The following is a 14,728-nucleotide window of genomic DNA, read 5'->3' as shown; positions in this document are numbered from 1 at the left end:
TTGTGCCTGCAGAAATGAAGAGAAGAAGCAGTTTTGGAGAGATGCAAAAGCAACAAGAGAGAGAGCTGGGAAGACACCTTGGTGGTGCCAATATCTCCCTAAAGGGAGGTGGAAGACCTGCTGCAAGGGGGAAGTGTACTGTGCTCAGCTTGTATATCTGTAAATAAGCTAAATATTACCAAAAAAATCCAGTTTTCTCCCCCAAAGGAAATAAAAACTCAAAAGAGTGCTACCGTTTACAGTCTTGGAAAGCAAGAAGCATGCATCAATATGATTCATCCATTTATAGCCCTGCATTTTTCTCCCCTTCCTCTTTTATCTCCTCTGTGCTGAATTCTAGACTGAAAGCAGCTCAGGGCAAGGACCTAATCCTTTGTTCTTCATAAATCCCATGCATATAAATGGTCGATAGATAAACTACCACCAATAGTACCACTAAGTAATAATAACAACAACAACTATTTTGTTGTTGTTGGCACCCATCTGTCCCCCACCAGGGGTATTACTCCTCCCCTGATACCCCATACACCCCAATAACTATTTTACACTGTTATTAATTGGTAATTTGTTTATTTTAATTTATTTATTTTAAAACACTTACATACTACTTTTTATCTAAGTATTCCAAATCCATAATATCACCCAAGCGCTGCCAGAAAGTTTGGCAACCATAGCCCAAGGCATGAAGGAGACAGGAGGTCTCAGGAGGTCAGCAGCAATTTGGGGTGCTAGGATCCAGAGGATTGAGGGACTTGGGGGTTCTGTGTTGCATCTCCAGATTCAATGAAGGAAGCATTATCCTTTCACCCTTGATACTGTATTTGATCCTAGAAGACATCCAGACCAAAATAAAACGTCAGTTATCCAGAACCGACTGGTGCTCAACCACTCAGAGGACACTTCAGAAGAGGGACAGCCATGGCAACTGTGTCTTTCACGCTGGCTGTGTGGCTTCTGCAGCTGACCATAATACAAGGTGACTTAGAGGGTTTGGGAAATGCAGAAATCCCCTCCATGTTGCCTTCGTTTAGGGGCATAGTTGTCAACCGTCCCTTATTTGGTGGGAAACTCCCTTATCCCAGCGCCCTGTCCCACTGCTGTCCCTTATTGATGATGTCCATTAAATTTCCCGGGTTTCATGCTCGCCCAGCTTGGGAGGGAAGCAGCAGCTTGGAGTCTTCCGCCATGAGAGAGAGCGCGCACACGAGCTGCCACGTCTCCGTCTCTCCCTTTTCCCCTTCAGGGGCATGTTGTGAGAAGACAGGCGGGCGGCGGGCAGGCAGCCCCTCTCTTGCGAGACTTCCGCCACGCTGTCAGGGAAGCCGGAGGCAGCAGCGGTGGCTGAGGAGGCGGCCTAAGAGAGGAGGAAGAGGAGGGGATGGGGAGGGACACAGAGGGGTGGAGCTTCAGCGGCCGCCGCGGCGCTGCAACCACCTCATGCCGGGCTCGCCGGTGGCGTGGGCGAGAGTCTCTCTCCCTCCCCCCTCTCTCTTGGGCGGGGAAGGGCCGATGGAACTCCTCGCGCCAGGACAACGGCAGCCCCAACGTGCTGCTTAGCATACCCTCCAACCAGTGCGGCTTCTTAATGTAGTTATTTCCCCCTCTGCATCCCTTTCATAACTCTATTTTTATAAATCATTTTTCCATCCATAGTTCAAATTTTTACTACAAGTTTTCTGTCAATCCTACCAATGTATGTAACTCTTTACAATAGCTTTTCAACTAAATCATAAACTTTCCCCATTCTTTATAAAAGAGGTCCTCTTCCTGGTTTCTAATTCTGCCTGTAAGCTTTGCCATCTCGACGTCGTTCATCAGTTTTGTCTGCCACTCTTCTTTGGTTGGAGTTGTAGACCCTTAGGATCATCTAGTCCAACCCCCTGCAAAACACAGTCAGTCACAGCAAAAGCAGCATGGCTCCATCAGTGGTGGATTTATGTATAAGCTAAGCAAAATCCCTTATTTTGGCTGCTGATCCCTTATTTTCGAGGCTGCTGGTCCCTTATTTACAAATCTGTAAGTTGACAGCTATGTTTAGGGGACAGGAAGGGAATCTGGAGCGATAAAAATATTTTAAATAAAAAGCTTGCCACTACATTTCTTCCTTGTAGATCAAAGCAGCTTCTGTAGGGGATCTCACATTAACTACATCTTAACCTCATCAGTTCAGCTTCCTGCCAACCTAGCAGTTCGAATGCATGTCAAAGTGCAAGTAGATAAATAGGTACTGCTCCGGTGGGAAGGTAAATGGCGTTTCCGTGCGCTGCTCTGGCCACATGACCAGGAAGCTGTACACCGGCTCCCTCGGCCAATAAAGCGAGATGAGCGCTGCAAACCCAGAGTCGGCCACGACTGGACCTAATGGTCAGGGGTCCCTTTACCTTTACCTTTAACCTCAGCAAGGTTAATGCATCTTGCACCTTTAAGCCATGCAAGACAAAGGTGGGAAGCTATCAAATCAGCATTACTCCTTCACACAAAATCACCCCCAAAAAATTGTTGCTTTGAGGAGGAAAGGAAACCACATGCTCAGCATAACACAGAATACTTATTTCTAAGAGCAAAGGATTTTGAGAGTCAAGTCTACCTGGCTTCATCATGTGTCCCTCATTCTAAACTGAAAGAGTGGAGGGGCAAACTTGCCCTCTACTAAACTTAGAGGGAAGAATTATGCTAGGAGCTTTCTCTTGTACCCCTGCTGCTGCTACATAGCGACATCTAAAAGCTCTGAGAGCCTTTGCTCTATTGCAGCCCTAGGGAACGCACCCCCGTTCACACTGCTTGCCAATACTGAATACCCACCACACCTGAACTGCCCACATCTCCTCACAACTCCTTCAAGCCCCACCCCATAGCCACCTTCTCCTAGGAGCCATGGCAGTTTCAGGGGGCATTTTTTTAGGGTGGTGGGCCCCCTCAATTTTCAAATGGTGTTCAGCTCTGTTCCCTGGTTCCATACAACATTGTGTGTGCGACGTCAGGTCCCCACAATCCTCTTTAGATGTTTGTGCCTCTGCCCCAGCCCATTTCCTTACAGGATATATATCTTGTGCAGACACATTAACGTGAAAACTGTTGTTGTTGTTATTTCTCAGCATGTTGTTGTTGTTGTTGTTGTTGTTGTTTCTTACCTGAAGTACCTTCTCTGCTTTTTCATTTTCCTCAGGTGCTGCCAACTCAACAGCAGGTAAGAGCAATTCCATATATTGGAAGCATTTCTGTGCAGGAGTTTCACTCAACTTCCTTAAGACAGTCAGCCAAGCCACAGACAGGGATGGGGAAGCTAGTCAGTCCTCAAGGCTCTCCCCATTTCATATACCCTCCAAAGCCCACATCTCCCTCCAGCCAGGCTCCACGCTGTCCTTGAGTGGTTCTGTCTGCTTGGAAAGCATCCTTGAATGGTATTGGTGCCTCTTCCTTGCCAGAAAAGATGGGGTGGGGGGATGTAGAAACCGCTGGACTTTTGTGTGGCTGGGTGGGAAATTTGATTCAATTCACATTTAAAGATGAACCTACCTGGTTAGCATTTTCTGAAACAATACATGAACTTAAACATAGCTCTCCTTCCAAATTCTCCCTTCTCCAGAATTCGCAGTGCAGTTCTCCAGGCAGGTAATATGCAGAAAAATGCATATGCTAACGTAAAGTGTGAATAAATGCATATGTTAGCAAAGACATACAAAGATGTATTCTAGTAGGGAGAATAGCTTTGCAAAAATGTTTACATTAGGGAAAATTGTACAAAAATGCTGGTGAATTTTCATTAAAGCCTTTGTGGGGTGGGGGGGATGCAAAGATTTTGCACTCAATGGCAAACCACATAATTAACACCACGTGTAGCTGGGTCCTTGGTCTCATTGAAGAAAATGAGACTTACTTGTGATAAACATGCACAGCATTGGGCCACATGTTCTGAGGAGAAATTATTGGGCAATAAGTGCTGTGTTAAGAAACAGTAAGTTAGTTTTACTTACCAGATTAAATGCTCACTAAATCCTTGAAAACACTGACTGGAAAACCAATTGAAATTCAGAAATTTTGATTCCTCATGTCCCCGTCATGTTTTGCTCAAAGAGCTCCAACATGGCTGTGCTGCAAACCATAATAGCAAGTCCTTTCATTTCCTCCTCATCCTTCACAGGGTGTGGTCATCCAATAAACTCTCCACGAATTGTTGGTGGCCAACCAGCCTCAAATGGGTCGTGGCCCTGGCAGGTCAGCATTTTACAGAACTTTTATCCTATTTGTGGAGGCTCCCTCATAGCTGAGCAATGGATTCTCTCAGCAGCTCACTGCTTCTTCAACAGGTGAGTATCTGACGGGTACTGCTGTGCAGCCATTATCAAGTGTCAACCAAAAGACAGCACAAGGGCAGGCTAATATCCTCTGCCTGCCTGTCAGCTACCTGGTGTCTCAGGTGTACAGTACATTTAATGCAGAACCATGTCACTTTATGTGGGATGTAAACACAGGAGCAGTCAATGACAACATTCCTAGAGTGTACATGTTAGAACGTGGGGAGGGATGTCTGTCCAGCAAGCAGGTAAACTTCCTGGGGGCGGACTTCCTCCGCATGTGACCAGAGGTGGGTGTGGCCTCACCTGTGCAGGTAAATGATAAAAGCACAGGGCAGCCAGCCATTCTCTCTCTTGCCTCTTGCTCTCTCTGCCATTTTCCTTCGATGAAGCAATATCTAAGGATGCTCTCTTGGCTCTCAGCCAGGAGAGGAGGAAGAGACTACAGTGGTACCCCACAAGACGAATGCCTCGCAAGACGGAAAACCCACTAGACGAAAGGGTTTTCCGTTTTTGAGTTGCTTCGCAAGACGAATTTCCCTATGGGCTTGCTTCGCAAGACGAAAATGTCTTGCAAGTCTTGCCAATTTCCCCCCCGCTTCCCCCCCCCTTTTTCTAAGCCGCTAAGCTGCTAATAGCCTTTTAGCAGCTCAGCCGCTAAGCCTTTAATAGCCGCTAAGCCGCTAAACCGCTAATAGCGCTAATCCGCTAAGCCGCTAATGGGGTTGCTTCGCAAGACGAAAAAACCGCTAGACGAAGAGAATCGCGGAATGGATTCTTTTCGTCTTGCGAGGCACCACTGTATCTTGCTATAAGATAGATTCGGAATGTATGTAACCTTTTTTAAGCCTGTCTGCCTTCTGGGATCATATTGTGAACAGAACGTGAGTAAACTCTTTTATACTTTTATAAAGACTGTGTTGTGTCTTGTATTTTAAAAGGGAACAAAAGGGGAAATTACCAGTGTAATTATTATAGAGGTTCTAGCGAACCTGTGCACACGTTACCATTGCGAACTTAAAGGGGAATGTCTATAAACTGTGCTAATATTTTGGGAACTTGTTAGCGCAAGTTGGATTAGGATATAATCTCACAATATATCCTCTCCTGCATCCCTGAACATTCCCACACTTTAAACACTCGTAGCTTTCCCCCAAAAAAACCCTGGGGACCGTAGTATGTTACAGGTGCTCAGAGTTGTTAAGAGACTCCTGTTCCCCACACAGAGCTCCAGTTCTCAGAATGGTTTCAAAATCCATCCCTCTTCCCAGGGAATCAAGCTCTTGGAATTATAGTTCTCTGGGGAGTCCAGGGTTAGGGTGAGCAGCAAGAACTCAAAGGTCAGCATTGACAGATCCATTTGTTTGTTTGTTTGTTTGTTTGTTTGTTTGTTTGTTTTGCCCTTCTATTCACAGAATGGGGTCCATGTTCCAATACAATGTCCTCCTAGGTGCCTATCAGCTCTCAAACCTCTCAGATAATGCAGTGATATCTGACGTGCAGCAGATTATCCTCCACCCTGACTACAATGGCTTGAGCGGATCCACTGGAGATATTGCTTTAATTAAGCTGAAGTCCCCCGTGAATTTCACCAACTACATCCTCCCCATCTGCCTGCCAGAGTCCTCTACACAGTTCCCTTTGAACGAATACTGCTGGGTGACCGGATGGGGAGATATTCGATCTGAAGGTGAGGGGTGTTCTTCAAAAGGCTCATTCAGACTCTGGGGCTCATCCAGATTCACCTGCATAAGGCTTAAATAGTGGTTAATATTACGGGCGCCTCCAGACTGGTGTTTCTTTGAGGGTGTGTTCTGCAACAAGTTGTTTGCGCTATAATAGTGCATTAGTGGTAGATTTATACAGGGCCATCCACACATGATTCCCCTTTCGCCATTTTTCTGCAGTGCTTCTCAAATGTCCTAGCATTCTTACTATCTGGTAGGGCGCTTTTACACTATAGTGCAACAGAAGTAGGACCCAAAAAAAAAAAAAAAGAGTCCCTGTACATTTGTGATAGCAGAAGTTAAAGGATTTTAGCAGGAAGTTACAAAACATGCACCAATGGGAAATGAAGCAGTATGTCCACCCCAAAACTTTTGCAGACGCAAGCAGTATTGAAAGTGGAATGCACAATGAAAATGATATCCAGAAGGCCCGAATTCTGGTCCTTCTTGAGCATTCAGTCTCATTTGGTTATGAGGCAGCTCCAAGGGTTTAGGTATAAGCAATTTGTGTGCATGCGCAGAACACCTGGAACTGAACGCCTGTGCAAGATGTGATCATACTGCACTTGGAATCCCCAAACCTAACATTCTGGTATGTGCTTGAATCTCTCCCACAAAATGCTGACACTCTGGAGGCAAATTCAGTGCCAGAATTTTCATGCCATCATTTTCCACCGTGCTTTACAGTATGAATTGGGGAGAACAGCTCCCTATCCCAAGGACAATCCCAACATTTCCAGGGGGAAAGAAGGAGGCATGGAATATTACAGATGGGAGAGAAATTTGATTCCATTTTCTTTTAAGACAAACCTACCTAAATTGCACTTTCTCCAAACCATACTCAAATTAAAATATTGTCACTCTCTGAATTTTGTTATGCAGTTCTGCAGCCAAGTAATGTGTACAAAAATGCTGGGGTAAAGTCTGTCTAAAAATGCATGGGTTAATGAAAATGCATGCATATATTAGGAGAAAATTGACTGGGGTGCAAATGGATTTTCATGAGGATTTCTTTTTTTAAAATGCAATTTTTAAATTTCCCAAGGTCCAACTCTACCATTAGGCAGAGTGGAACAGGTGTCTTAGCTGGCAAGCGCTGAGAGATGTGAAACAGCCATGTTATCTGACTTTCATTCTAAACTAGCCTGCTCCTCTTAGGTGTAGTGGAAGCCCAGCCGGCTCACTGGTGAGGCAGGCTGCAGCAGCCGCCTTGGGCGGCAGAACACTAAAAGGTAGCACCCCTGCAAGTGCCCCACAGACTCCACTACTGGCAGAGAAGCAGTGACAGTGGTGGTGACAGCTTTCAGTGAGATCTGATGAGACCTCACCCAAACCTGCCATCGCTGCTGTTACCCAGGTAACAGAGGATTTGGCAGGGGGTGGCAGCAACATTGGCATGTTCCGGTTTTTCCTCAGGAGCCAAATTGGGACATGCCACCCCTGAGTGAAATATGATGTCCTACTGGGCATGCCAAAGAAAGCACCAGTATGGCCGCCCTCTGCACATGTCATGCTCTGTACACCTGCCATGCACTCACTGCTAAAAGTGTGTGTGTCTGAATGCACTTGAATTATTCTGCCTCTGCTTTCCATGACCACTTTCCATTTCTCTCTCTCTCTCTTCCAGTGCCTTTGCCAGATCCACGAACCCTCCAGGAAGTCAAGGTGCCACTCATAATTCGAGAAATCTGCAATATTCTCTATAACAGTCGCCCAGTAATAGGCCTGGGCTGGGATCCTATCAAGCAGGATATGATCTGTGCTGGTTACCCAGAAGGTGGGAAAGATTCCTGCCAGGTAGGTTGTTCCATGACCTGTTCTTCATACAGCCATTGCAGGTGGTAGACAAAGGCAGACTCTGGCGTGGTGGCCTTTGAAAATCCCTTATGTCATTATCTATGAACTTACATTGTGTGAATATAGTGCTTAGGCATTGCTTACTAATTTGGCTCTAGCTAGGGAGATGGTTCTTGACAATTTTTCAGATTCTCCCATTTTTCAAAGTGTTATTGCTTTTGCTTCATCTTAAATATTGTGATGCTGCTTCTTTGGGCAATACCCCAAATATGCAGGTGCCAGAGGCTGGCAGAATCAATAATAATAATAATAATTATTATTATTATTATTATTATTATTTATTTATTTATTTATTTATTTATTTATTTATTTATTTATTTATACATACCCCGCCCTTCCCAGTTCAAAAACTGGGCTCAGGGCAGTAACAACAAATTTAAAACACTTTAAAACACTTAATTATAAAAGCGGCATAAAATACAGTATAAAAACATGAATAACAATAAAAATCAAAAATCAATTAGATAATCTCCAGGACTAGCTGGCTGAATGGGTCCTACTTGGGCCAGGGGAGAATTCGCTGTGGGGTCTCAGAGCGGGTGATCTTCATAAAACACTAAAACTATCTTGTCCATTCATCATTCATGCCTGAGGTGATAAAGATTTATTATTATTTTTTATTCAATTTTACAATTAACATTTACATTCAAACAAAAATCGTAATCCTAAACATATAGTAGTCCCTGAATCCTTGGACTTCCCTCCATGGGTTCCATTGTTACCGTATTTTTCGCTCTATAGGACGCACTTTTTCCCCTCCAAAAATGAAGGGGAAATGTGTGTGCGTCCTATGGAGCGAATGCAGGCTCCCTGGCTTCAGCGATAGCAAGGCAAAGCCTCCGAAGCCTGCGCTCCGGAGGCTTCCCGTTGCTTCCGCTGAAGCCAGGAGAGTCTGCTCTTTGAGGCTGGCGGGGGGGGGGAAGCAGCGCTTCCCCCATAGCCAGCCCCAGAGGATGGGGGGCAGCAGGAAGGCGCGCGATGCCTTCCCGCTACTCTCCAACCCGGCTTTGAGGCTGGCGGGGGGGAAAGCAGCGCTTCCCCCATCGCCAGCCCCAGAGGATGGGGGGCAGCAGGAAGGCGCGCGATGCCTTCCCGCTACTCTCCAACCTGGCTTTGAGGCTGGCGGGGGGGAAAGCAGCGCTTCCCCCATCGCCAGCCCCAGAGGATGGGGGGCAGCAGGAAGGCGCGCGATGCCTTCCCGCTACTCTCCAACCCGGCTTTGAGGCTGGCGGGGGGGAAAGCAGCGCTTCCCCCATCGCCAGCCCCAGAGGATGGGGGGCAGCAGGAAGGCGCGCGATGCCTTCCCGCTACTCTCCAACCTGGCTTTGAGGCTGGCGGGGGGGAAAGCAGCGCTTCCCCCATCGCCAGCCCCAGAGGATGGGGGGCAGCAGGAAGGCGCGCGATGCCTTCCCGCTACTCTCCAACCGGCTTTGAGGCTGGCGGGGGGGAAAGCAGCGCTTCCCCCATCGCCAGCCCCAGAGGATGGGGGGCAGCAGGAAGGCGCGCGATGCCTTCCCGCTACTCTCCAACCCGGCTTTGAGGCTGGCGGGGGGGAAAGCAGCGCTTCCCCCATCGCCAGCCCCAGAGGATGGGGGGCAGCAGGAAGGCGCGCGATGCCTTCCCGCTACTCTCCAACCCTCCTGTGGGCTTTTGCGGGAGATGGGGGAATTCCCCCACCTCCCGCAAAAGCAGGCAAAAGCTGCGCGCTCTTTAAAGAGGCTCAGTGGCTTCTGCTGGCTTTTCTAGGAGGTGGGGGAATTCCCCCACCTCGCAGAAAAGCCTGCAAGAGCCGCGCACCCTTTAAAGAGCGAGCGGCTCTTGGGGGCTTTTCCCCAAGGAGGGAGAAGGGACTGACTGGCCGAGTCAGTCCCTTCTCCCTCCTGCGGGCTTTTGCGGGAGATGGGGGAATTCCCCCACCTCCGCAAAAGCAGACAAAAGCCGTGCGCTCTTTAAAGGGGCTGCACGGCTTTGCTGGCTTTTCTAGGAGGTGGGGGAATTCCCCCACCTCGCAGAAAAGCCTGCAAGAGCCGCGCACCCTTTAAAGAGCGCGCAGCTCTTGGGGGCTTTTCCCCAAGGAGGGAGAAGGGACTGACTGGCCGAGTCAGTCCCTTCTCCCTCCTGCGGGCTTTTGCGGGAGATGGGGGAATTCCCCCACCTCCGCAAAAGCAGGCAAAAGCCGTGCGCTCTTTAAAGGGGCTGCACGGCTTTGCTGGCTTTTCTAGGAGGTGGGGGAATTCCCCCACCTCGCAGAAAAGCCTGCAAGAGCCGCGCACCCTTTAAAGAGCGCGCAGCTCTTGGGGGCTTTTCCCCAAAGAGGGAGAAGGGTCCCGCAGGAGTCACGCGGGGCTCCTGTGGGCTTTTGCGGGAGGTGGGGGAATTCCGCCACCTCCCGCAAAAGCAGGGAGAAGGTCTTGGGAGTAGCGCACAGGCTGCGTGCAGCCTGTCCACTGCTCCCAGAGCTGCGGTGAGGGGGAAATCATATTTTTTCCTTGATTTCCCCCCCTGAAAACTAGGTGCGTCCTATGGTCCGGTGCGTCCAATCGTGCGAAAAATACGGTAATCTTTTTCGACTGCATCATAGTAATGTTCTCTATTTTTCCTTAAAATCTCATTCTTACCATAATTCTTGTTACATTACAAGTGTTGTTAAAATCCTCCTTTACAGAGGATTTTACAGAGGATCCTCCCTTTACAGTTCTCCCAGATAACTTATAAATTCCCCCCATTCTTTATTGGATTTATTGCCTTCTTGGTTTCTGATCTTCCCTGTCATTTTTGCCATTTCGGCGAATAAAGATAAAGATTTAAACCAGACATTGGGAACTCGTCCACACTTCTGCTTGTCCAAGAGGTTTTCTGCTTGTCCCATGATTTGAGGCATAAGCAGTTTTTTTACTGTCTTGCCATGTTCCCCGGAAAAACCTACTGTTTACCGCTAACATCAATCCACAGAAAAACAAACTGACATCCATTCCACTTCAGTGGTAAACAGCAGGTTTTCCTGGGCGAGAGCAGTGGGACAAGCCTAGTTTGAGGACGAGCCTAGATATTGCTCAGCTACAACTCCCAACACCCCTTACCAAGGGCTGGAACTGGAACCCTGATTATCGCACTGATTCCAGCTGCTTCACCCAATCAAGATTCAGAGTCTGATATCAGAGTGTTCAGCGTAGATCCTCTGCTACCTCCCATCCCTTTCTCCACAGGGTGACTCTGGAGGACCTTTGGTTTGCCAGCTTGAAGGAGTTTGGACCCAGGCTGGGGTTGTAAGTTGGGGAGTTGGCTGTGGTGGAAGTGACCACCCTGGTGTCTACACCTTAGTGCCTTTCTATGCCAACTGGATCCAAGACAAGATGAGTGGTAGAAATGGGAGTGGTGGTAAAAGCGACCAACTACACAACACCCGTGTTGTGACATTCACTTTGGTGTCTCTTCTGCTAGCCCTTCTGTGAAAAACCAATCTATTGGCTTTCCGTCTTACCTATAATTGCCTGGAATATTTAGGCTGCTGGAGGACTCTGTTTAAATCACCACATGCAGTAGGGAAACCTACCCCTACTTCTCTCTGATTCATACAGGCATTAGCCTTGTCACATTTTAATTCCTTTCTAACCATTTGATCATAGTTTAGGCATTGCATGCCCAGGCGGAGAAGAGAGAGGCCATCAGAAGGAATACTAACTCATGACAACATGTTATGGAATTAAAATTGGCTACAAGTTTATTAAACCTTTTAGATGTAGGAACACCTTAGCTTAGGCATTGGGCATGTATCCCTCCCTGCCCCCCAGCTGGGGAATTGGGGCTCCTCGGAGTTAATGGGATAGGGGAGGGTGCACTGCAAGACACTTGTGTACACAGGCAGCCCACCCCATATCCGTGCAAGGCAGGGGAGTTCACTGACAACCTTTCAATGTATGGCCAGTGACTCCCTTTTCACAAACCCCTTTAAGAGGGAACCCTGGAATCGCCGCAACAGGAGAGGGGGTGAGTCACCACTTCATGCCCCCCTCCCAATTTAGGGAAGATAGACTAAAGGAATCTGCCCAAGGCTTAAAAACTGCCAAAGTTGTGAAAATTGCTACAAGGAAGGCAATTCCTTCCCGGCTCTTCAACAGCAACCATCAAAAGACCCTAGCAACACCTGCTGAACAGGAAGGATAATGGTTAACCTGCAATCAAGCATTATACAAAGGGAGAGTTGGGTGAGTGAAGTTCCGGAGCTGACTGCATGCTTGCTGCTGGCTCCGCCTCCCATTTATGCATCTCAAGCGGACCAATGGGAAGCCTGCCCATTCAAGGTCCGCTCAGCTGGCCCCGCCTCCGAAGAAACTGCTAAAAGGTTTTAACTGGGGTTTGGCGGGAACTCCCAACGGCTGACGACAGGGAGGTGGGCCAGCAGAACAGCTGGTGAGTCCCACGTGGCTCGGGGGTGCTTCGCGCGGTGCCACAAGGGCACCCACAAAGGGAGGTGTGAGCGCTCATTTATTATTAAATGTTGATCCCTCCTTCCCTCCATGGAGCTGAAGATGACATATATGGCTCTCCTCCTCCCCATTTTCATCCTCACAACAACCCTGGGAGGTAGGTTCAGCTGAAAGTGTATGACTGGCTCAAGGTCACCCACAGGCTGACTGGAAATATGAACCCTGGTCTCCTAAGTCCTAGTCCAACACTCTAACCATGACACCTTACTGTTACACCCAAAGAACCCCAGGATTGTCACCTGGAGAAGAAGCTGAGAATTTTCCATCCATGGACATCAGTTGGAAGCTATGATATTTCAGACTTCTACAGTGATGCTGGAAGTGATGCCTGTTGTTCTGTTCTTAAAAGAAAATTAACATTTTTAATTGACATTTTTAAATGACGTGGAAACAAGTGGTAGATAAATTCAGCCCCTGGGACAAAACATAATAAGTTATGAACTTTAAATTGAATTTCTTCAGTCACTTGATCTTTTATTTGTGATGTTTCAGGGTTTTAAAATTATCAATAAATTATTATAAAATCCCAGTAATAGTTTTACCGCTTTATTCTTTGTATGATTATTTCTTCTTCTTTTCTCTTTTAATATTTGTATGTATACACAAAGAGAAAGAGAATGTTTTTATGTACTATCTCCATCTGCTTCAACTACCTCCATTTCTTTATGCTTTGCTCAGCTTTTTCCTCTTCTTTCTGCATCCTGCATGCATGTATATTCAGTGGTACTCAAACTTAATCCATTCCGGGAGTCCGTTCGACTCCCAAAACCATTCAAAAACCAAAGCACGGCTTCCAACTGGCTGCAGGAGCTTCCTGCACTCAATCGGAAGCTGCGGAAGCCACATCAGACATTTGGCTTCCGAAAAACGTTCGCAAACCAGAACACTCACTTCTGGGTTTGTGGCAATCAGGAGCCGATTTCTTCAGGAGCTAAGCCGTTCAAGTACCAAGGTACCATTGTACTGAGTTAGACCATTGGCCCAAATGTTGTGGGAAGGGGCAGAGGCTAACAGAATCACTAGAACTACCTTGCCAGTAAATGCTGGAGATACTAAAGATTTAAACCACACACTGTTAACCTCTGACCTTCCATTGTTGCTGGTCAACAACTCCTACCATCCCTGACCATGGACCATGCTGGATGGAACTGCTGGGAGGTGAAGCCCAACAACATATGGAGGGTTTCAGGTTCCCCATCCCTGATTGATACACTTATTCCATCTCCTTTACCTTGTTTGGCTCTGGTGTCATTGTGGGATCTATCTCCCAAAGCTTTCTCCACAGGGTGACTCCAGGAGAGCCTTAGTTTGCCATTTCAAGTTGGACCCAGGCTGGGGTTGTGAGCTTGGGAAGATGCTGTGAAGGCATCTACTGGTACATTTCAGTGCCTTTCTATGCCAAGTGAATACATGTCAGTAGAAACAGGTTTGGTAAACAAAATGGCTGACCACCCAATGCCCCATGTTGTGACATTCACCTTGGTGTTTCTTATTCTAGCTCTTCTGTAAGAAACCAACAGCCTTTCAGTCTGCCAGATAACAACATGGAATATCACAAATTGACCACATATTCAGCAACAATGACTATCTGAATGGGCAGTAATCTGGGGAAACAAATGAGGCTAGCGGAGAAATTCAGGTCTGTTCACATTTAGGGCAACCCTATATAATACACACACACACACACCAAAATATGAATATGTACAAAAATGCATATATTAAAGTGTGTGTTTAAATGCATATGTTCACAGAAATAGTATTTTTAAAAATGCATTATGTTAGAGAAAATTGGTTTTACAAATACGGTATGTGCATATTCAGAGACACACTAAAATGCTGATGATTTTCATGATCCCACACATACACATATATACATGGAAAAGAAAAGTAGAAATATTCTACACTCTAATGCTAAGTTTATTTTCAGGATTGACACACTGGTATAAAGTCCTGTGTCTGTGCATACAGCCTCAATAACTGTCAAGCCCTTACTTATCAAATTAATTTCCTTCACATTTTAATGCACATCTGCCTGAATTTACACCAACCAAACCAATATGTATATCAAAACTCAGGTATCTACTTAAATTCACACTTCTCCAAATGCAATTATCCATACTCCCCCCCAAAAAAAAAATCCAAAACCACAAATATGTGTATATTAGGGGAAAATGCATAAAAATGTGTGTGTTAATTAAAATAATGCACATCATGCATTATAGTAGGCAATTTTTTTTGCAAAAATGCATGAAAATGCACAGAAAGGTTTGTGATGTTTTAAAAACTGCTGCAGAGATAGATCAAATTGGACATAAAACTGGGGGGGAGAAACTGATAGAAACCCCAACTGACATGTTTAGCC

At 46.6% G+C, this 14,728-nt stretch overlaps 1 protein-coding gene across 1 annotated transcript in view; it reads left to right on the top strand.

Moving 5' to 3' along the window:
- Window positions 1-12,891, top strand: part of LOC114581432 (transmembrane protease serine 9-like) — a 43,645-nt gene extending 30,754 nt beyond the window's left edge. Inside the window, exons 10-15 of the mRNA XM_077918129.1 lie at window positions 852-976; window positions 3,167-3,187; window positions 4,142-4,307; window positions 5,711-5,985; window positions 7,650-7,819; window positions 11,086-12,891. Coding sequence (XP_077774255.1) covers window positions 852-976; window positions 3,167-3,187; window positions 4,142-4,307; window positions 5,711-5,985; window positions 7,650-7,819; window positions 11,086-11,331 — 1,003 coding nt within the window. The 3' untranslated portion in view covers window positions 11,332-12,891. The remainder of the gene's footprint in view (window positions 1-851; window positions 977-3,166; window positions 3,188-4,141; window positions 4,308-5,710; window positions 5,986-7,649; window positions 7,820-11,085) is intronic.
- Window positions 12,892-14,728: the final 1,837 nt, after the last annotated feature.

This window comes from Podarcis muralis, chromosome 13, assembly GCF_964188315.1.
Source record: "Podarcis muralis chromosome 13, rPodMur119.hap1.1, whole genome shotgun sequence".
Taxonomy (NCBI): domain Eukaryota; kingdom Metazoa; phylum Chordata; class Lepidosauria; order Squamata; family Lacertidae; genus Podarcis; species Podarcis muralis.
The sequence above is the reverse complement of the archived record's forward strand: the minus strand, read 5'-3'. Positions and strand labels throughout refer to the sequence as shown.